The sequence below is a fragment of the Heteronotia binoei genome, chromosome 7 (assembly GCF_032191835.1).
Source record: "Heteronotia binoei isolate CCM8104 ecotype False Entrance Well chromosome 7, APGP_CSIRO_Hbin_v1, whole genome shotgun sequence".
Classification (NCBI taxonomy): Eukaryota; Metazoa; Chordata; class Lepidosauria; order Squamata; family Gekkonidae; genus Heteronotia; species Heteronotia binoei.
The window spans coordinates 25,881,386-25,904,712 of NC_083229.1; the positions used below are offsets into that span (position 1 = coordinate 25,881,386).

At 46.1% G+C, this 23,327-nt stretch overlaps 1 protein-coding gene across 1 annotated transcript in view; it reads left to right on the forward strand.

The window, feature by feature from the left end:
- The window catches only part of TAF2 (TATA-box binding protein associated factor 2), an 89,434-nt gene that overhangs the window by 21,333 nt on the left and 44,774 nt on the right, over window positions 1-23,327 (forward strand). Inside the window, exons 10-16 of the mRNA XM_060243270.1 lie at window positions 360-445; window positions 2,669-2,804; window positions 8,909-9,063; window positions 11,068-11,182; window positions 12,145-12,254; window positions 12,970-13,035; window positions 13,520-13,772. Of these exons, the coding sequence (XP_060099253.1) occupies window positions 360-445; window positions 2,669-2,804; window positions 8,909-9,063; window positions 11,068-11,182; window positions 12,145-12,254; window positions 12,970-13,035; window positions 13,520-13,772 (921 nt within the window). The remainder of the gene's footprint in view (window positions 1-359; window positions 446-2,668; window positions 2,805-8,908; window positions 9,064-11,067; window positions 11,183-12,144; window positions 12,255-12,969; window positions 13,036-13,519; window positions 13,773-23,327) is intronic.

Genomic DNA, 23,327 nt, shown 5'->3' on the forward strand with positions numbered 1-23,327 from the left:
CAGTCTGTTCAGGGACAGAAGGTGTGATTTCATTCCCTTTCCCGTTATCACTGCGGCCCCATTTGGCTCTTAATCCATACAGGTTCTGTGACACCCCCCCCCCCCAATAATGTTTTCAAGAGTCAGGAGGGTCAGTGGGAGGAGAAGAGCAAGATGAGAGAAATCCACATGCCCCTTGTGTTCAGGGTCCATCGGACACGCACCGTGTCGCTGTATCTCATGAGAGAAGCTGCCCTGCTTTTGATGCTCATATTCTTTGAGTGGGTAATTTGCTGCTAGCAGAGAATTTGTATACAGCTTGTCCGGCGTTGTGCAATCAGATACTCATTTACAGTGTTCATATATGTTGTACGTTTCAGGAACTGGACAAGATAGTGGCATATGAACTGAAGACTGGCGGAGTCTTACTGCATCCAATATTTGGTGGAGGAAAAGAAAAAGACAAGTATGTTTAGTTGGGCAATGATTTAAGGGTGCGGGCATTACTGTATGAGTATTTAGTGAGTAAATAGTAGTTGAGCCAAAAGTCTAATTACTTTCAGCTGCCCAGTGTTCCCGTAAAGGTTGTCCCCTGGTAAGTATCTTTGTTTGAGCTGTAAAAATGGAAGTGCTGTGGCTGAACATCAGTAACTTATCGTAAAAACTTTTATAATGTAAACAGTTTGCTGGTTAAGTGAAAAGCGACTTAAACACCTAAGTTGTTTTACAGCATTTTATTGTTAAATAAATACCTTGTTAATTGCTGGTGTGCATCACCCCAAAGGGATGTCTTCAGATTTTAAATACTTAGTTGTTGGTCTTAAGCCCATTGTATTTTGAGAGCAATACATACTAGGTATTTATAATGCAAAGTCAGTTAATGTGGAATTTATTTATTTTTATACATTTATATCCTGCCTTTATCCTCCCAAAGTGAGCCCCCCAAAGTGACCTTCATTGCTCTCTCCTTCTCCATGTAATCCTCACAGCAATCACCCTGTGTGGTACCCTAGGCTGACAGAGAGTGACTGGCCCAAGGTCACTCAGCCAAATTTCCATTCTAAGAGCAGAAACTCAATCCAGGGTCTCCCGGATCCTATTCCAACTCTAACTTCTGCAAGTTGCTTATATCAAGTTGCACCTGATGCCCTAGAACAGACTGGTTGCCGTACGTGACTGAGCTTCGAGCTAAAGGCTTAAACACATTTTGCCCATAGACCAGTGGTGCATTTGCACTAACTAATGCACAGCCTCTTTCAAGCCAGCTGGGGGAAATTCTTCTGGATCTTGAGAGACCTCAAAACACCACTTGTCAACGGCTGCTCAGTAAGGACTCGCTTCTCAGCAGGGAGAGCTGTGCAGTCCAGCTAAGAATCACAGTCTTTTGTTTGAAGATCCTGCTCTAAGATTGGGGGGTGGGGGGGTTAGAGCAAGCTGATTTTTCCTCTTCTCTCCTTTTTTTTTTTTTTTTGACTCTTAGCTGTACTGAACGTTCTGTCTTTTCTTGAGTATTATTTAATTTTCATCAAGCTGGTGTTGAGGTTTTTTCCCTTGGGGTAATTTATAAGCTCCCCCCCCCTTTTTTTTTTGGTCAATCTTAAATATATAAGAGAGTCTAGAGAACTCCTACTGTGTCATTTTTAGGCCCCATAGTACACCTTTTGTCGTCCACATAGGGCCAACCAGTTTACTATTGGATAGAGAAATGTTCCTCATATTCCTTCAGTGTGTCTGACTGATTTTACATTCATGCTAGTGCATGTCTTCAGTCTGAGAAAGTCAGCTCTGACTCACAGAAGCTCACACTGGAAGAAATGTTAGTCTTTCAAGTGCCCCTAGGCGTGAATTGTTGTTAGTCTGTGAGGTGCCACCAGGTGCCTGTTGCACAATCTGTGTCATTAAATGTTGACAGTCCACTTACAGAACTTTGCTTTTGCTTTCTAATATATGTTTTTGAACCCGGCCGGCCCACCCGCTAGACAGGGCGGGAGCACCGAAGTTGGACCCGCCCCCTAGGCAAATCCTTATTTGCCTCCCCCTTCCTCCCACTTTAATGCCCGGGAATAGGCGGTGAAGCACTGTGCTCCTGGTGTTCTTTCAAGGTCGGCCCCCCTGCTGATCAGCTGATTGGCAGGTAAAGCCGTGCGGAGGCCGGCGCTCCTATGCTGGCCTTCCGGCCCGCTCGCCATGATCAGTGCTGGGGCAGCGTTAGCAGGAAGAACGAGTCAGCTGCCGCCACTGCCTCCTTCCCACTTCCTCCCTGGATCCACACGGGAAGGAAGTGGGCAGGAGGCAGCAGCAGCGGCTGATTTTTTGCTTGTCCTTCCTGCCGCTGCTGCCCTAGCTCTGATTGTGACGAGTGTGCTGGAAGGCTGGCATGGGAGACGTCGTCCTCCATGCGGTTTTACTTGATCAGCCGGGGGGGGGGGGGACTTTGAAAGAGTCCCAGCCATCATTCCCGGGCATTAAAATATGGAAGGGGGGGCAGGGCGTGGCATAGGTTGGGGGTGGTGGACAGTGAGGCTGCCTGGGGCGTCATGTGCCCTAGGGCCGGCCTTGTCTCTGAATCGCCCTCTGGCTGACTTCTTAAAAATCTTTGTGCTGTCATATCTGCTGTAAAGCATGGTGGGATTTTGTTATAAAATGCAATGTTCTTGCATTCTGAGGTGTTCTTGGTTTAATTTTCCAGCCCTTCATCGCATCTGCATTTTTCTATAAAGCACCCTCATACTTTATCATGGGAATACTACACTATGTTCCAATGCAAGGCCCACCTAGTCATGAGGCTGATAGAAAACAGGATAAGCATGGAATTCATGTTACAAGTAAGTATGTGGATCACTCTGTGAGATGCATTTTGGTTACCTTAAAGTAACCTATAAGATTATTTTCTTTCCATTAACCGTGACCTTGTAAAAATTCAGTTTATGTGATGTAAAAAAAGAGGCATACGAACAAACTATGGGTTGGATCCAGCCAGCCCTGCCCATTTCCTCTCCTTACCACAACCCCATCCCACATGGCATTTGTCCGTGGTGGTGTAATGATCCCCAGCTTAGCAATTTTTAAGTGGTCCTTTTTTGAGCAGCTTGAAAAGCTGAACCTGGTGGATCCAGCTCTTCGGGTAAAACCAGTGTGTTCTCATTTTGTGTAAATGGCTGGTACCTATTAAAAACTGTTAATCATAGTTAAGAAACCATGAGCCAACCAGGGATTTGAGCCAGTTGCCCTTACCTGCCTAGCCATGGTTGAGGGATATTAAAGTGCCATAGTTGCCCAAGTTCACAGCTTAGGCAGGGATTCTTAACTAGCTTCAGACCTGGTTAAGAGGGAACCTGTTCAGTCTTTAAGAAGAAGGCTGCAGATTTATACCCCACCCTTCTCTCTGAATCAGAGACTCAGAACGGCTTACAATCTCCTATATCTTCTCCCCCCACTACAGACACCCCGTGAGGTGGGTGGGGCTGAGAGAGCTCTAACAGCAGCTGCCCTTTCAAGGACAACCTCTGTGATAGCTATGGCTAACCCAAGCTGCAAGTGGAGGGGTGGAGAATCAAACCCGATTCTCCCAGATAAGAATCCGCACACTTAACCACTACACCAAAATGGATCTTCTTCGTGGTCTCTGTGCTTCACACTCATGGGATAGAGCACCCGTGCCGATCCCCGAATCGGTACCTAAAAAGCCCGGGATTTTTTCATGCTCGGCACCAGTGGACATGCGCAGGCGTCCCAGTACGCATGTTCACCGGCGCCAGCGCGAGGATCCCACCAGTTCCTTCTTGACCGCTGCATTGAAAGGATTTGCCTTTGACTGCTCCGGTCGGTGCCTGGTAATCTGTTGATTTTCCTCTTCTTAGCCTAAGCAGCGGCACAAATCTTGACCCAAGAGGCCTTATCAGAAATTTTCCCCTGACCAATCAGGGAGACCTCGCTCTTCTCAGACAGAGAGTAGATCTCCTTATTGGGGAAACAACAAGTCCAGGTTCACTGCGCCTTCTGCGACCAACAAATCTAAGGGCTCCCGCCCTCAGAAGCAGGGCCTTTGACTTTTCTGCCGTACACACCGTCGCCCCTCTTTCTTACCATATCCGCCTCCATCACCATCTACCGGTTTAGGAGTCCATCTCCACAGACAGATGGGTTCTCTCCATCATAGCAGAAGGCTACAAGATAGACTTTGTTCAGGTTCTTAGTCAGTGATTGTTACCACATCTCCTTCCCTCTTGCAGAAACAAGCCATAGAATTGGTCCCGATAGCAGCCAGAATGGGGGGTGGTGGTGGTGGTTCTATTCTCGTTATTTCCTGGTTCTCAAACGAGATGGGGGATTGAAACCAATTATGGACCTTCGAAATCTGAACAAGTTTATCGTGTACCAGAAATTAAGGATGTCTACTCTGCAAACTATCCTTCCCCTCATCAACCAAGGGGACTGGATGGCAACGCTGGATCTCAAGGATGCCTACTTCCATGTCAGCATCCATCCAGCTTACAGGCATTTCCTCTGGTTTGCGATAGGCTCCAACCATTTCCAGTTCAAAGCCCTTCCATTTGGCCTGTGTACTGCACTGCGGGTGTTTACCAAGATGATGAGCGTGGTAGCTGCATGTCTTCGGCTTCAAGGCATGGTCGTTTTTCTGTATATCGACGACTGTCTGCTTGTGGCGGATTCGGAAGAGCGTCTGTCCGGCCATATTGCAACCACTCTTCGTCTTCTTCACACCTTAGGTCTGCAGGTCAACATGAAAAAGTCCCATCTCATACCATCAAGGAAAGTTCAGTTTATCGGGGCTCTGCTGGACACAAACCTTCATCGTGCTTTTCTGCCTCAGCAGAGAGCGATGGACATTTTCAATCTTATTCATCTTTTCCAAAGCCGGAAATGGGGCACAGCACAACAGCTGAAGCGGATGCTGGGGCTGACGGCGGCGACTACCAGTGTGTTGCTGTTTGCGAAACTGCATATGAGGGGGCTTCAACTTTGGTTCCTCAGAAAGTTTCGGCCTTTATGGGACTCATCTCGAAAGAGGTTCATGATTCTACCCTCAATCCTTCGGGCCCTGGAATGGTGGACATCCAGAGACAACATCGGTCAGGGAGCCCCCTTCCATCTGCCTGTGACGACAGTTACGATCACCACAGATGCGTCCTTATGGGGCTGGGGTGCTTACATGGATTCTCTGTGTTGGGGGGTCCTTGGCCTCCACAGCTGACTCGTTGCCATATAAACTATCTAGAACTGTTGGCAATTCATTTTGCCCTTCGGTCCTTCCGTTCTCTGGTGGCGGGGAAGGCTGTGGCCCTGTTGACGGACAATACTACAGCCCTTTGTTTTGTCAACAGGCAGGGCGGGACAGTCTCCCGGTGGCTCTGTGCGCTAGCACTAGAACTGTGGATGGAGTGCCTGGAGCATGGCATCTATGTAAAGGCTGTGCACCTTCCAGGACTACTCAATCTGCAGGTGGATTTGTTGAGCAGAGGAGCAGCATCTCCACACGAATGGGAGATGCAGTGGCACTTCCTTCAACCTGTGTTCCAGCTCTGGGGGTATCCTCAGGTGGATGTTTTTGCCACAGCCAGGAATCGGAAGTGTCCCCTGTTCTGCACCGGGGGGGCCCGGATCCAGAGTCATTGGGAGACGGCCTGATGTTCCCGTGGAACAGTTGGTTCCTGTATCTATTTCTGCCTCTTCTGCTGCTGACAAAAGTGCTCAACAAAATAGCGAGAGAGAAACCGAGTTGCATTCTAGTGACACCGTGGTGGCCTCGGCAGAACTGGTTCCCGATTTTGCTTCATTTAGTGAGGGGTTTTTTTATCAGTTCCCGGCGGAACCGGACCTTCTGTCAGCCCAGGAAGGACACGTGTTTCATCACAATGTGCCTCATCTGAAGCTGACGGCGTGGTTCATCGACCCTGCGAATTTTCCAGCAGAGTCCAACACGTCTTTCTAAATAGTAGAAAGTTGTCTACCCGAGCTTCCTATGACAGGAAGTGGGGGAAGTTTCTTCAGTTTTTGGCTGACCCTACAGTTTCACCCCAATGGGTGGGTCTACTGGTGATTTTTGACTTTCTGTTGTCTTTGGTGGATGCTGGACTTTCCTTTTCTTCTGTTAAAATTTATTTATCAGCAATATCATCGTACCATGAGTTTGTTGAGGGGCAATCAGTCTTTGCTCATCCTCATTCGAAGAAATTTCTAAAAGAACTGGTCAGATTGCATCCTCCATCTAGATCACCTCCACAGTTGTGGGATTTGCCGTTAGTATTGGACAGGTTGACTCTGTGTCCCTTTGAACCAATAGCAACCTGTTCCCTACAGCTTCTATCCTGGAAGACTGCATTTTTGGCGACAATCACATTGGCACGCTGTGTAGGGGAGCTCATGGCTATGCGTGGTGACCACCCATATCTAGTTTTTCATGAGTCTGGAGTGTCATTGGCTCCTGATGTTTCTTTTCTTCCTAAGGTGGTTTCCCAGTTTCACTTTAAGTTGAATGTTTGGTTACCTACATTTTATCCCACGCCTTCCTCGGATGAGGAATGTCGGTGGCACGCTTTGGATGTTAAGCATGCGTTACTTTTTTACTTGAGTCATTCTAGGAGTTTCCATCAGGACCAGCATCTTTTTGTTTCCTATGCTGCTCCTAAGTTGGGTTCCAGAATTTCATCTTAGCGGCTTTCGAAGTGGCTTACTGAGACTATTAAACTGTGCTACTTGCTGGCGAAGAAGCCGTTGTCTGGACCCATTAGTGGACACTCTACTAGAGCGATGGTGACGTCGGTGGCATTCCTGAAGGCTGTTTCCTTGATGGACATGTGTAAGACTGCCACTTAGTCCTCTCCTCATGCTTTCATGAAGCACTACGCTCTGGATGTGCATGCTCAGCAGAGGACTCGTCTGGGAGCTGTGGTGCTGCAAGCTGTCTCTTCTGGTTGACTGTCTTCCCGCCTCCAGGTATGTCTTGCTTGCTAATCTCCCATGAGTGTGAAGCACAGAGACCACGAAGAAGATAGACAGGTTGCTTACCTGTAACTGTAGATCTTCAAGTGGTCATCTGTGCATTCACACTACCCGCCCTCCTTCCCCACTGCTGACGGTCTCCCTATGGTAGGGGCTTCCAGCGGTCAGGAAGGAACTGGCGGGATCCTCGCGCTGGCACCGGTGAGCATGTGTACTGGGATGCCTGCGTATGCCCACTGGTGCCGAGCGCGAAAAAATCCTGGGCTTTTTAGGTACCGATTTGGGGATCGGCGCGGGCACTCTATCTAGGCTTTCCAATCCCCAGGTCCCAGAGGGGGATCCCCCGGTTTTACAGGCTTTCCCCCTCCCCCAGCCAGCTGGCCGGCGGGGGAGGCCCCACCCACAGAGCCATCATGCACCTCTATGAACGATTCCCATAGGGAATGATGGGGAATTGATCCGCGGGTATCGGGGGCTCTGGGGGGGCTGTTTTTTTGAGATAGAGGCACCAAATTTTCAGTATAGCATCTAGTGCCTCTCCCCAAAATACCTCCCAAGTTTCAAAAAGATTGGACCAGGGGGTCCAATTCTATGAGCCGCAAAAGAAGGTGCCCCTATCCATTATTTCCTATGGAAGGAAGGGATTTAAAAATTTGTGCAGTCCCTTTAAATGTGATGGCCAGAACTCCCTTGAAGTTCAGTTATGCTTGTCACACCCTTGCTCTCGGCTCCGCCCCCAATGTCTCCTGGCTCCACCCCCAAAGACTCCTGGCTCCACCCCCAAAGTCCCCAGATATTTCTTAAATTGGACTTGGCAACCCTAGCTCTATCCCATGAGTGTGAACGCACATATGACCACTCGAAGATCTACAGTTACAGGTAAGCAACCTGTCTCTCTCTGTGGTGAGCCTCGGTGTCAAGATCTCACTTACCCATGGTTGAGGCAGGAGGGTGGGTGTTCGTTCCAGAGAGGACATGTGTGTGGGGGGAGGGGTTCACACAACCCACATCTTAACTACGAGCAAGAGAAAGCCATCCTTACATCTGCACTGGCCCGAACCATGGAAGATTTATTAGTTCCACTTGTACCCTGCCTTTCCTTTGGATAACTAGGAGCAGCATATGTGGGCTGGGAGCAGCATATGCGGGCTTGTTAAATGGTCTCCTTACCCAGGCCTAAAACGTTCTTAGGTTCTCTGATGTCAACGTGTCATGCTGCCCTAAGGCAACCCCGTGGAGCCCAGAGAACCCAAGCACCTCTTTGCCTGGTTAGCTGTTTGCATAACTGACCCGTGTGGCTTGGGGCCAGTTAGAACCACGCCTGGAAAACTAGGTTTCCTCTTGAATAGCTGGCTGTGGAATCAGGCCATCGCTTACAAAAACAAGGGTACTCACCAGTGGCTTAAACAATTCAATGTGTTGCCTGTCTTGAGCTGCTCTGTCTCCCCACCCTCTACAAGAAACAGTTTTAACAATCATGCAGTACAATTGTGTGCAGGAGTAACTCTGCACAGGATGGTACTGTAATCCCTTAGCAGCACGCTTTACTAGTTATTAAGCTGCTGGATAATGGGGTTGTCAGTGCTTAGTCGTGATAGCTAAATGAAACCTCCATGCGCAAAGGCAGCCTTTCTCTGAATACAAGATGTTGGAGCCAACTGTGCTGTGAGCTCCCAGAGGTCTCTGGCTGGCAGCAAAATGTTTGATTATGCAGGTCATGTACTGGGCGCTTCTGAAATAATGTGTTTTCTGATACACGACTCCAAGTAGTTTATGTTCAGGTTCGCTCCCAGGAGATGTCGTTTGAAACCTTCCTCTCCCTGCCAGTCGGGACCGCCTAGGATCCTCTCTGGCTTTGTTTTAAAATGAACTCTGTTTGCGTTGCATGATCCAAATGCCTTTAATATTGCTTTAAAAGATTTAAGATCTGCTGCGAGTACAGATTGAGGCTAATTTTTCTTTGTAGGTTTTCAACAAACTGTTGAGTCTAGCCAGCACCGCCTCATCCCAGAAGTTCCAGTCTCATATGTGGAGTCAGATGCTGGTTTCCACATCTGGGTTTTTGAAATCCATCTCCAACGTCTCTGGCAAAGACATCCAGCCATTAATAAAGCAATGGGTGTATCCTTTTTGTTCTAGCTCTGAGCTAGTTAACCGTGAAGATGAAAAGTAGCTGTTTCGTGGCCCAGTTAAATGAGTACACTGGAACATACAAAGAAGCCTTGAGATTGTTCAGAAGTTTGTTGAAGTTTATAGCTCTGTTCCAGTTGTTGTGGTCCGGGTCTCTTTTGTGTAAGTTAGGTTTCTGTAAATCCTTCTTTACAGGAAAGGAAAAGGAAAGGTCCCCTGTGCAAGCACCAGTCGTTTCCGACTCTGGGGTGATGTTGCTTTCACAATGTTTTCACGGCAGACTTTTTACGGAGTGGTTTGCCATTGCCTTCCCCAGTCATCTACGCTTTCTCCCCCGCAAGCTGGGTACTCATTTTACCGACCGCAGAAGGATGTAAGGCTGAGTCAACCTTGAGCCGGCTACATGAAACCCCAGCTTCCACCGGGGATCGAACTCAGGTCGTGAGCAGAGCTTAGGACGGCAGTACTGCAGCTTTAACACTCTGCGCCACGGGGCTCTTTGCAGGAGATGACAACAATCTGTAGTGTTGCACTCGGCCTGAAAAACGTACAGCAACTCGAGTTGAATTTATATCTAAACTGTGTAACAAGGAATTTTGGAACTACGAGTCTTATCTGGAAGATGTACCACAGTTTGGTACATTCTCCAGCAATGTTTGGATTTCTTCAGAATAGCGTGAACCACTGTGAGATAACTGTAGAACCTATTTCATGTGTGGAAGCATATCTTATACTTATTCCCCACTAGCAGTTGCTCCGCCCCTGGGCTTCTGCTTTCCTCAGAACAAGCGACCAATTCCCCATTAATCGCTGCACGGCTACATTTTGATTTGAGGCTCTCTCCAGTTCCCTCGTTGGTGATTTGGTTTTATTTTTTGGAGATCCAGGAACTGCGAGGGAAATTGGAGGGAGCTGCGAGTCAAAATGCGGCTGTGCAGTGACTAGTGAGGAATCGGTCGCTTGCTTCAAGGAAAGCAGAAACCCTGGGGCGGAGCAGCTGGTAGTGAGGAATGAGCAACAATTTCTCAGCCAAATGACATTTTACAGTCAAGTCAATAAAATTACAGCTTAAATTGCATTAAGCATAAACAGCGAGGGAAGTCAGCTGAAACAAAGCAAGCTGAAAGAAAGAAAAGAAAACCAACCAAAAAACAAATGAACAGACTAAAAAAAAGAAGCTTAGCTTTGAGGGGCAGAAACATCAAACAGAGATTAGCAGTTATGAACATGCATTCAGTTTATACCAAGATCCATTCAACCGAAAGACTTCACATATTAGGATGATTTCATCAGTCCTCTCAAAGCAAGGAGTTGGTTAGCCAAGAATTATCCTCGTGGAACAGAGGTCTGTGGTCCTAGTGCCCACTTAGAAGACCCTGCTCTATACAGTCTCCCTTGTATGACATGGGAAGATAGCGCAGGTGACCTTCTCCCTGTGAGAGAAGATGCTCACTGCCTTCATCCTTGATGGCTCACAGTTGACCTCGTGAGTCGACCATATTGAAAAAGCAATGTGGGTGCGGTGAAAATTTACCTGCAGTAAACTTCTATTCAAAGGTGGTGATTTTGTAGTGAACACTCATGTCTTACCCATCCCTGGGAGTCTACGGATCAGGGTTCTTGACCACATCAAGTTACCAGCATCTGTTACTTCCTGTTAAAATATTTGAAGTGCAAATAACTAAGCAAATCCAGAAAGTTGGTGACCTTTTGATACTATAAACAAAACGGCGGGGAGGGCGGGATATAAATAAAAGTTTATTGTTATTATTATTATAAAGGCTATTAAAGTGTGCTTTGTTACAATCTCCTTCATTCACGCTATGCCAAAAATTGCAAATTGAATCGCATGAACAACTGGAAAATTCTGCCACGTGAGCCTGATGTAAATACGGAGTCTTAACGTGCTGTAGGCGCTCACGGTTGTGATTACAAAGCTTAGGAATTTAAGTGACTTCTAAACACACATGGTTATTATCCTATTCTGTTCATTAGAGATCAGAGTGGCGTGGTAAAGTTTTATGGAAGTTTTGCATTTAACAGAAAACGAAATGTACTGGAATTAGAAATAAAGCAGGACTATACATCTCCTGGGACTCAGAAATATGTGGTAAGTTCAGTTCTCTCAATTTTTTTATTGAAACTTCTCCTTTGTTGTACCCATCTATGGGCCAATTAGCCTTTTTGTTATTTTACTACCATTCAATAAGGGGCGGAGGCAACTTTTTTGAAACTCTGAGCTAAACTGGGGCATGACAAGTGGGGGGAGTCAGTAGCCTTCAGCTACTTTAAATATTTGATTGCATTGGCATTAGTGCATATTAAATAGCAATTTTGTTGAAATCAGATGACATAATTTCCAGTTGATGTTTTCCAAATTATTTGTCAGCTGTTACATCAGCTCTTGAGAACTCTGATGAGCGCATAAGGAATTCAGTTTAACTTATGGTTTCCTGGTTTCCTTCATGTTTTTGTGATTACATCTCTCTGCAGCTAATGAGTCATGAAGACTGATTTGTTGTGGGTTTTTTTCTGATACAGTTTAATGGGTTGTGCCAAAGATGGTTGACCCCACAGAGTTCTCCTAAGAGAGCTGAGATAGTATGGTGAACTGAACATTAGGCATGTGAATGTTGTGTTCGGATCAGCCTTGAAGATCACACGATGGATCTGGGCAAACCCCTTTATCTTCACCTGACTTACCTCACAGGGTGACTGAGAAAAGGTGCTTTGAGGTTAGTTCAAGCTACATACCTTGGAAAACAAATCACATTACATAAATTGTAGCTGGTGTTTGTATGGAGAGGCATTGTGGTATGGTTAAGAGCAGGGGACTCTAATCTGGAGAACCGAGTTTGATTCCCCACACCTGCACATGAAGCCTGCTGGGTGACCTCAGGCCTCTCAGAGCTCTCTCAGCCCCACCTGCCTCACAAGATACCTGTTAGGTGAAGGGAAAGGCAATCGTAAGCTGAGATTTCTTAAGGTTGAGAAAAGTAGGGTATAAAAAACTTTTATCTTCTTTTTCTTCTTCCTTCATGTTCTGGTAATGGTAAATTAATCTCTTCCAAGGGCCCTCTGAAGGTGACAGTGCAAGAGCTTGACGGATCTTTCAACCATACTCTGCAAATAGAAGAAAACAGCCTTAAGCACGACATCCCCTGCCACTCAAAGAGCAGACGGTAGGGTTTAGAACTTTAGGCCGTTTGTAAGAGTATTCTTACGGAGCATGTAACTTGAACAGCTACCATATCCCAATTCCACTGTCTTGGTCCCCTTTTTTATGTCACATGGGAGCCACCATGCTTACTAGGTCATGTTTGAGGTAGCCCTGTGGAAACGGGTAGTGGTGTTGTAGCAAAGAAGTTGTAGCATGGCTTCTTCGCATGAGTCCTGGGGCTTCTAATGTGACTGTGGTGGACTGGAAAGGAGCAGCCATGTGGTGGCTTCGTTGATACTGTTAATGGGCAAGAATCGAGTCCTCAGTTGATCACGTAGGCGTGAATCCCTGTTACAGGGATAGCAGCAGCCTGACTAGCCTGAGCTCGTCAGAGCTAGGAAGCTAAGCAGGGTTGACAGATGGCCATCTGGCAGCAATGCTGATCCTGTGAATTTAGGGGGAGGCATTTGTGAGTTTCCTGCATTGTGCAGGGGGTTGGACTAGATGGCCCTGGAGGTCCCTTCCAACTCTATGATTCTAGAAGACAGGAGGCCATGAATCTTTGAAGGATCATTGACAGAAACGGCCTGGGGTATCTGTTCCAGTTAAATGAAATCTCAGTGACTCGGACTTAACCTTTTTCATCGCGCAGTGTATCGAAACATTATTTAATCCATGCTTGCTGAGGTCAGAAAGGGAAAAAAAAATACATGTTTGGCTTTCTTTCTTTTTTTAAGGAATAAGAAGAAAAAGATCCCACTAATGAATGGAGAAGAAGTAGACATGGATCTTTCTGCTATGGAGTAAGTTATTTCATGAAAAGAAATATGCTGTTCCTGTGTTGTGTTTGATTGTTTTAAGGAAGTAAGATTGACTGATACTGGTCCCAAACCAGCAGTAGTCATCTGGATATGGAAACTTGCAAGACTTCTCTCCCCCGGCTCCAGCAGTAGTTTACCTGCTAGGATGTACTTTTTTTCCTCCTGCTTACCAGAAAGGAGGGTGCTGCACATGGAAGAAGTGTAGGCTTATGAAAGTCAACAAAGAGAGGATTTCAACAAGAGTGCTCTGGTGTAGAAATACTTTGGGAAGACGCCACCCCCAAAAGCACATTGCTGCAGTTAAAAGCTTGTCCCAGGAGTAAAATTGTAGCCTCATGCATCTAGAGAACGAGAGGTTTACAGTTTAGGGCTCCCTGGTCACACTACATTAAAATGTTATTGTTGGTCTGCGTGCCTCTGTTACATTTTATTCCTCGGCATAAATTTTGCTATTCTCTTTTTTCAGTGCTGACTCCCCTTTGCTCTGGATAAGGATAGACCCAGACATGTCTGTGTTAAGGAAGGTAGAATTTGAACAGGCTGACTTCATGTGGCAGTACCAGCTCCGATACGAGAGAGACGTGGTTGCCCAGGAGGAATCCATTTTGGCTCTGCAGAAGTTTCCCACTCCGGCATCACGGCTCGCGCTGACTGATATCCTCGAACAAGAGCAGTGTTTCTACCGAGTGAGAATAATGGCATGCTTCTGTCTCGCAAAGGTGAGAGATGGCCACCTTGGTCTTCTGTTAAATGCCTTTGCAGGTTCAGAGACTTCCATGGAGCTTTCGCAGAGTCAGACCCAGGTGTCCTGTTGAACCTGAGTCAGATCCGAGCCCTTGATGTTCCCTGCAGAGAAAGGCAGAACTGACCAAATGTTCCCTCTAAGCTGCAGAGTCTTGTGAGCAAAAAATTCTACTTTGTGAGCTACTGGCATTAAATTTGTGAGCTGTTGCATAAATTGGTGTGCTCTGAGGTCATCCTTCTGGAACTAAGACAAAAATGTGTGAGCTGCAGGCTAAAAATCTGTGAGCTAGCTCACGCTAACTGAGCTTAGAGGGAACACTGGAACTGACCCCCACAAGAGTAGCTTCCAGCTGGAACAGCAGAGCGATTTCTGTCCTACACAAATAGTTGTTGTGAATTGTCTCCAGGCTTTTAAAGGAAGGTTGCTGCTATTCTAGAGCTCTTAGACTTCATTTGTCCCCTCCCCCAAAACCGTTAAAACCAAAATAAGAATATACACAGTGTTATATATACATAGAACATACATCATGAGGAATAAGATTTGCTACCAGGGCTCTTCGTACAGGGCCTACTGTAAGCTCCAGGAGGATTGGCTACATCAAGGGGGTGTGGCCTAATATGCAAAGAAGCTCCTGCTAGGATTCCACCCCTGTTTGCTGCTATCAAATAGCTGTACATGTTGTGTTTTGCCATACTCTGGTCGTCCTATCATCATGTGCACCTGTAATATGGTAACCAGCTTTTGTAGCTTGTGGGAATTTCAAAAATAGTGCCAGAGACTGTGTGTGTGGGGTCATCTGCTGTTACAAGAAAAATCATAAGGAGGTGTATAAAGATCTGTCTCTGGATTATGAGCATTAGGTTGGATCCCCAGTGAAAGAACAATGCAGGAAAGCATGATTTCCCTGCCACATCCCTCCTGTGGTAGCCCAAACTGCACCCACCTTGCTGCTCCTAAGGAATGGGGGAAACCCAGGAGCCGTATTGCGGGAGGCATTTTTGGATAGCATGGGAGGAAGAAGTTGGTATAGGAGGTCATGCTCTGAATTGCATTTTTGTCCTGACCTTCCCATAAGAAGCAAAAAGACGTGGATGTGGTTCTTCTTTCCCTCATTTTATCCTCTCAGCAACCCTGTGAGGTGGATATGCCATTAAAGGGCCAAACATTAAAAGCAAACTGTACAATAAATCATAAGCAAACATACATGTATTTATTATAGAAAGCTGAAAGCATTTAGGGGCACATCATTAGCCTCTATCCTTTGTACAGTCATAAAACCACAATGGGAACCCACTTAACTTAACTTGACCTAGTCTGGTCTTCTTCAGAGGTCAGAAAAGAGTGCACGTATATTGGCTCATAATACAGAATACAATAAAACCATAGAACAATGCTGGACCACAAGGAAATTTAATGAAGTGACAAAGGCTTAAAGATATGATTGAGGCCTTTTATTCTACAGCCTTATGTCTTAATCAAGGGCACACATACTGTATCCAGTGTCTTATTGTGTGCCTCACCTCATGGTCCAGAATTGATCAAGGTAGGTGTAAGGTCAGAGGCTATGTTCCAAGGGTTATACAAACTAGGTGGAGTCAGAGTGACTAGTCAGCTGGTGAGTTTTATGGATAATTGGGGAATTTGAACCCAGAACTGCTTGGTCCTGGTCTTAACACACTGACCAATACTGCACACTGGCCCTCGCTTTATGATTAGTGGCTTTAAAATCAGAAGATGGTTCCAGAGGGCAGCTGTGTTGGTCTGCATTAGAACAGTTCGATTCGAGTCCTGTAGCACCTTAGAGACCAACCAGGGTTTCGGAGTGTAACTTTCAAGAGGGCAAAGCTTCCTTCGTCAGACACAGTAGAACTCTGACTCTTGAAAGGTTGTGCCCTGAAACTTTTGTTGGTCTCTAAGGTGTCACGGGACTTGAATTTAAAACCAGCATACATTCCAGAACTGGAGTGCAGAACTTCTGTTCATTTTTAACACATCGGCTATCAGTAACAGTCAAAACTCTGCCACATCTCCCGAATGGAATTGCTGTCCGATCCAGCCTTATGGAAGTATTTACCAAGTGCTCGGAAATGACCAATTTGAAAAGAAAACCGCATCGTTTTGTAAAAGGGCATTAGAGGTACCGTTCACCATAATTGCTGAAACGGAGATATTTGATGTTAAAATAGTTTCCTCGTTTTCATTAATCCTTGTGGTTAAGGATTCCCCCCCCCCCCCTTTTCCTTTTTAAAACAGTAACAGACAGCTAAAATGTGTGTGTTGTTTCTTTGAGAAATTCTTGGGTGTCTTGGAAATCTGGGTAAGTGGTAAATTTTCACCTCTAGCTTTACAGCCTTCTTGGTTCTTTCCCACCACCACCACTGCCCCTTTTTTCAGCGAAGGGAATTCAGCATGAGCCTGTACGTTTAGCCTTGCAGAGAAGCCAGTATGGTCTAGTAGTTAATGGTGGCATACTATAATTGGAGAACCAGGATTGGTTCCCCGCTCCTCCACAAGAAGCCTTCTGAGTGACCTTGGGCCAGTCACAGCTCTCTCAGCTCGCACCTACCTCACAAGGTGCTTATTGTGGGGAGGGGAAGGAAATGCGATTGTAAGCCTCTCTGAGAAGCCAATTGAAGGCTGGGGTATAAATCCGACTCTTCTTCTGGGCACTGGAGGTGGTGGTGGTTGGATTTTTACCCCGCCCTTCACTGAGAGTCCCAGAGCAGTTTACAATCTCCTTCTCTTCCTCTCCCCACAGCAGCCATCCTGTGAGGTAGGTGGGGCTGAGAGAGTTCTGAGAGAGCTGTGATTGACCCAAGGTCACCCAGCTGGCTGCATGTGGAGGAGTGGGGAATCAAACTCAGTTCTCCACATTAGAGTCCGCCGCTCTTAACCACTGCACCAAACTGACTCTCTCCCATCCCCACCCTCCACCCTCCCCAGGCATTTTTCCCAGATATATAGGAATTTCTGAAACTACAGTTGCTAACCCTACATAGATTGAGGTAGGTGAGAGAGCTCTCCGAGAACTATTCTTGAGAGAACAGCTCTGGGAGAACCATGACTGACCCAAGGTCACCCAGCAGCTATATGTGGAGGAGTGGGGAATCCAGAATAGAGTTTGCTGCTCTTAACCACTACACTAAATTGGCTCTCTTTAAATACCTCCTGCGTTTACTTGCCGAATCATGCCACCACCACGATGACACAGGCCAGCTTGGAGAAGGTGTTTAAAGAGACGTCTTTAAACACCTTCACCAAGCCAACCTGTGCTGTGGTGGCAGTGGTGTAAAAATTTGGTGCCTCTACCTCAAAAAACAGACCCCCGAGAGCCGCAAATACACCCAGATTGATTCTCCATTATACCCTATAGGGATGGGATTTGAAAATATCAAGAAATAGCAATATTTTTCAGGTTCAATAGTCCCTAATTTGAAAAAAAAATCCCTCACACACCCTCCTGTCTATTACCTCCTGCCTCAAAACTCTGCACGGTGTTCCATAGGCAACTTAGTTTTGTTCTGCAGTGCAGCCCAGACAGTGAGAGAAAAGCAGATGTTTTGTCTGCAGATAAAGATACTGTTTTCTTTTTCAGTTTGTAGTTTTTATTATGTTTAAGCATACATTCTGTCAGTACCATATGTTTTGTAAAATTGTTTCTTGGAAATTGCTTAGAAGTTCATTTAGAAAATAACATTGATTGTGCGCTTGCTCTGATGAACTATTTTAAGGAATTCTCTGGATGTTTCAGAACTGTTTGCCTGGAACTCACTGTTTTTCATTTATTTGACTGTGTTTCTTGCCTTTTCTCCCAGAGTTGGGCAAGTGAGCTTGTGGCAAATTTGAACAAACGCAATTTTAATACGAGTATCAAAATACTTAGTTTTGATTCTTATTGCATTTAAAAATTAATAGATTAATTAATACAACTTGTCTAATTTTTTTTTTTTTTTGCATTACTAATCTTCGAAGGTGAAAGTTTTCAAACTCTTTTTTTACATAAACACACGTGTTTAAATATAAACACATATGAAGTTGCCATATACTAAATAAAACCATTGGTTCATGAAGGTCAGTACAGTCTACCATGACTGGCAGTGGCTCTAGGATCTTTCACATCACCTTCTACTTGATCCCTTTAGCTGGCGATTCCAAGGGTTGAACCTGAGACCTTCTGTATGTCAAGTAGATGTTCTGCTATTGAGTCACAGTATCTTCCTATACAGAGAGGCAAACGTTCATTTTCTCTCATAATCATTTGAGATAATTGAACTGTAGACCTCGTCCTCCCCTATAGGAGGACACAGCTTTCCCCCTGTTTCTTTTTGTGAGATCTTGCTCAACCAGTAGAGTCTTTATCAGCTGTCTTTATTGGTAAATGCAGTTTGTTTCTGCAAGACTTTACTGTTCTATAATGCAGAATTTCTTACCTAAAGTTGTTTGAATGAGCTCTGTCTCTGTTGTGCCGATTGCTGACATTGCTTCGCTCCTCCATCTGCTCTAGACTATAATTTAAACCTAGATGGGATTCTGAATTGTCTTTCTCATCAGGTGGTCTGGTACTTTCAGGGTGGCTGAGGCATGGCTGAAGTCTGTAGTGAGGTTATGGGCCGGATAAATTGAGGAAGTGGGTAACACTAACACCTCTTATGCGGCTGGCTTCTGTAGAAGCTGAATATGTAGCTTACCAAATTAAAAAAAATCTGTCTGAAATGTAAATTGTGGTGATTGAGGGAACAAGTAAAGTCAGGTATGGACTGTGAGATGATAATTAGTTGCAGATGTCCTGTAAGTACAAACCGTTTCCACATATTATAGTTCCAATTTATAGAAGCTGTGGTGATGAGAGGCTGTCTGGTTTTTAGATAGTGCTTACATTTTAAATAGTGGTTCTATTTTAAATAGTGTTCCCTGGGCCCCCGCTCACTAGGGGTCTATGGACAGTTATCCGGTTTCTGTGGCAAAGTGGTCAGCAGTGGCAGAAATGCTGTTTGCAAATAGCTGTTGTCTGTCATGGCGCAGAGTGGTAAAGCTGCAGTACTGCAGTCCAAACTCTCTGCTCATGACCTGAGTTCAATCCCGGTGGAAGCTGGGTTCAGGTAGCCGGCTCAAGGGTGACTCAGGCTTCCATCCTTCCGAGGTTGGTAAAATGAGTACCCAGCTTGCTGGGAGGAAAGTGTAGATGACTGGGGAAGGCGATGGCAAACCACCCCGTAGAAAAGTCTGCCGTGAAAATGTTGTGATGCGACGTCACCCCAGAGTCAGAAATGACTGGTGCTTGCACAGGGGACTACCTTTTACCTTTTTTACCGTTAACTTATCTATCCTTGCAATGCCTGACTGTTGGATAATAGAATGAGGAAAGGGGGTTAGGGAAGTAGATATGTACAATACTGTTCCAGCTGGACTTTTCTTAGCCAGTTTGGTGTAGTGGTTAAGTGTGCGGACTCTTATCTGGGAGAACCGGGTTTGATTCCCCACTCCTCCACTTGCACCTGCTAGCATGGCCTTGGGTCAGCCATAGCTCTGGCAGAGGTTGTCCTTGAAAGGGCAGCTGCTGTGAGAGCCCTCTCCAGCCCCACCCACCTCACAGGGTGTCTGTTGTGGGGGAGGAAGGTAAAGGAGATTGTGAGCTGCTCTGAGACTCTTCGGAGTGGAGGGCGGGATATAAATCCAATATCATCATCATCATCATCATCATCATCATCATCATCATCATCATCATCATCATCATCATCATCATCTTCTTCTTCTTCTTCTTCTTCTTCTTCTTCTTCTTCTTCTTCTTCTTCTTCTTCTTCTTCTTCTTCTTCTTCTTCTTCTTCTTCTTCTTCTCCTTCTCCTTCTCCTTCTCCTTCTCCTTCTCCTTCTCCTTCTCCTTCTCCTTCTCCTTCTCCTTCTCCTTCTCCTTCTCCTTCTCCTTCTCCTTCTCCTTCTCCTTCTCCTTCTCCTTCTCCTTCTCCTTCTCCTTCTCCTTCTCCTTCTCCTTCTCCTTCTCCTTCTCCTTCTCCTTCTCCTTCTCCTTCTCCTTCTCCTTCTCCTTCTCCTTCTCCTTCTCCTTCTCCTTCTCCTTCTCCTTCTCCTTCTCCTTCTCCTTCTCCTTCTCCTTCTTCTTCTTCTTCTTCTTCTTCTTCTTCTTCTTTATATTAGACCAGTCTTCCACAAATCTTTCTATCAGTGGTTACTTGCCTTCATGACCAAAGGAAACTTCCATGTTCAGAGGTAGTCGACCTCTGAATCCCAGAGCCAGGAGGCAACAATGGGAAGGTCTCAGTGTTACCCTGATAGCCTTTCTCAATTGGGATGGGGAATTAGTAAGAGACAAGGCTGGCAAAAGAGGGCACAGAGGGATCATTTAATGTATATATATTAAGGTTGGTTTCAGGAGGAAATCTCTCAAATAACTGAGACCAATGTATAAGGAAATGGTTGTTTATTTGAGAAGCAATGATTAAACACACACAAAGCAATCAAATACCACACTCAGGTTACAGGAAAAGGAGCCAGCTCAGAGACATATAAGGTATTTCTAGGGTATAATTACCAATCCGGATGCGAAGAAGTCCTTGAGGCCAGCATACCCAACCCAGTGACCCAAACAAGATGCTTGGGAGTGAGACTCTGTATGGCGCCCAGGAGAATCACACAGAGCTGGAGTGGGGCAGCCCATTTTATACCTTTGCTGGGGAGGGGCCTGTGAGCCTAACACAGAAAGTGTGAGGTTTACCTCTCCTTAAACAAAAGATGTGATGGTACCCTGATGAGGTGTATCCTGGATGCATCTGCTAGGTGGATGGCTGTTATCAAAGTTAAGGTTGTCTTGGTCACCAAGACAATAGCTCAGGAAGATGACTAGAAGCAGGACTGGAACTCCTTTGCATATTAAGCCACCTCCCCCCCCCCCCCGGATATAACCAATCCTCCAAGAGCTTACAGTACACCCTGTAAGAACAGCCTGTAAGCTCTTGGAGGATTGGCTACATCAGGGGGGTATAGCCTAATATGCAAAGGAGTTCCTGCTACAAAAAAAAAGCCCTGACTATAAGTGACAGACATATCTACCTTTCAGAGAGAAATCGCTTTACATTTAAAGAGATTTAGCCAAGGAAAAACCCATAAAGCATCTTACAGAAAGATGATATTTACACTTCAGAGTAGGAAGTTTCAGGACAGCACATCTACACATTGGGATGTGCAGGAATGCATGTCACTTACCTGGCAGGAGGAGTACCTTTAGAGGAGCCAGGTGTTTTGCTTTCTAGCAGCCTTCCAGGGTTCATGTTTAGACCAGTTCTCATGATCTTATTTGTGTCCAACTGTGAATAGACTTGGACTAATGCCTTGGGGAATGGGATGCTTTTATGTTCAGCTGCGTTATGCCACCCTTATATGCAGGTCACAGCAGTGGAGTTACATCAGTTTCTATGCCCTGTTGTTGGCCCTCCAGAGGAACTGGGTGGCCATGGCATGAGACAGGAGGTTGGACTAGATGGACCTCTGGTCTGATCAGCATAGCTCCTCTGTCCCTTCTGTGCTTCTCTGCTATACAACTGTTCTAATTTCTTTGTAAAAATGTCCTCCTGAATATGTCTGTTTCACATATTCTGCAAGATGATTGAAGGGGGGGGCATGTTCCTGACTATCAGGCAGGCCATTCTACAAGGTGGGAGCCACCCCAGAGAATGTGCATAAGCAGGAAGTTGTCAGTCTTGCCCTTTTGCAGGCTGGTACCTTGAGAAAGCTTTCCTCAAAGGAACAAAGGTGTTGCGGTGGGGCGTAGCAGGAGTGATGATATGTGGGCCCAAAATCATGAAGGACTTTGCAGGTGATAACCAGAGCCTTGAATTCAACCCACAGAGGGTTTCAAGAATGAGTACATGCTCTAGAATGTGCCTCAGAATTCTCTGCAATGTATGCAGATCCCATAACAAATGTTCAGGAGCTCTCCAGCAGCACAACTGCAGGGTAGAAAGCTTTGCAAACCAGTGATTTAAAAAAACAGGTTGCTTACCTGTAACTGATGATCTTCGAGTGGTCATCTGTGCAGTCACACACATGGGTCTTGCCTTCGGCAACGGATTCTAACCTCGGAAATTCCAAAAGCTTGCTTGAGCATTATTTTTGGCACGCTTTCCGACTTGCCCTGGGGAGCAGGCACCAACTGCGCATGCCTGGAGCTAGCGGATGTTGAGCGAGGAGGTCGGGTACTATAGGGAGACAATGATAGGAGTGGCGTGATAGCTGAAGAAGCCTAATGAACCATGGTTGTCTCGGCCACCACGGAGTGATGAGAATGCAGTCTGTCTGATCTTGGACGATCTTGAGGATCGAGCGTGTGATGAGTGGAAATGGAGGGAACAGGCAATGGAGTCCTCCCATCCAAACGTGGAGAAATGCATCGTTGCTCCCCCTCACGTAGAAGCAGTGGCATTTGGTGCTGAGTCATGTGGCAAAGACATCTACACTGGGTCTCCCGAAGCAACGGAAGATGCGATGAAGATGTGCAGGATTGAGTGACCATTCGTGGTCATCCAGTCGAAACCGGCTGAGAGAGTCCGCTAGAGTATTTTCCACTCTGGGTAGATGAATTGCAGTGAGGTATATGTTGTGCTTAATGCACCATTTTCACAGGGCAATGGAGAGAAGAAGAAGATATTGGATTTATCTTCGGCAAACTCAAACAGATCTCGTCCCCGTCCCCCCCCCCATTTATGTAGAAGACGGTTCCCATGTTGTCTGATGTGATTTGAACATGACGACCCGTTAGAGAAGGGAGGAAGGATTGAAGGGACCTGTGAACTGCTGTTAGTTCTAAGCAGTTGATGTGGAATTTTCTCTCTGCAGGAGACCACAGACCCCTGACAGTCTTGTCCTCTAAGTGGGCTCCCCAACCCCTCTTCGAGGCATCCATGGTGACATCTGCAGTAGGGAAAGGCAGGATGTGCATCCCCTGAAGCAAGTCGGGCTGAAGGGTCCACCAGTGGAGAGAGAGTAGGACTTCCTTGGGCGCGGTGAGAATCGTGGTTTGAGGTTGTCTGTGAGGATGAAAGGCGCGGACAAACCAGAGTTGCAGAGGCCTTTTCCGAAGCCTGCCGAATCTGATGACAGATATAGTTGCTGCCATGTATCCCAGAAGACGTTGAAACATGACAGCAGGTTGAGATGGAGACTGAAAAATAATAGTGGTAGTCGCTATGATTTGTACACTGCGTGGAAGAGGGAGGAAAACCATATGAAGGTGCGGGCAGAAGCAGACACCTATGAACTGTAAGCCCTGGGTAGGGTAAGCTGTGACTTGGCAAGGTTCACACACAGACCTAAGGATGCCAGAAGGGATAGCGTGACTTGAATGTCCCGTTTGAGCTGTTGAGGTGACTGAGCAGTCAGGAGCCAGTCGTCCAGGTACGGGAAGATGGTGCTATCTCGGAGATGAAGAGCTGCAACCACCACTGCCATACACTTTATGAAAATGCGAGGAGCCTTGGACAGTCCGAATGGGAGGGCTCGATATTGGAAGTGGTGGTGACCC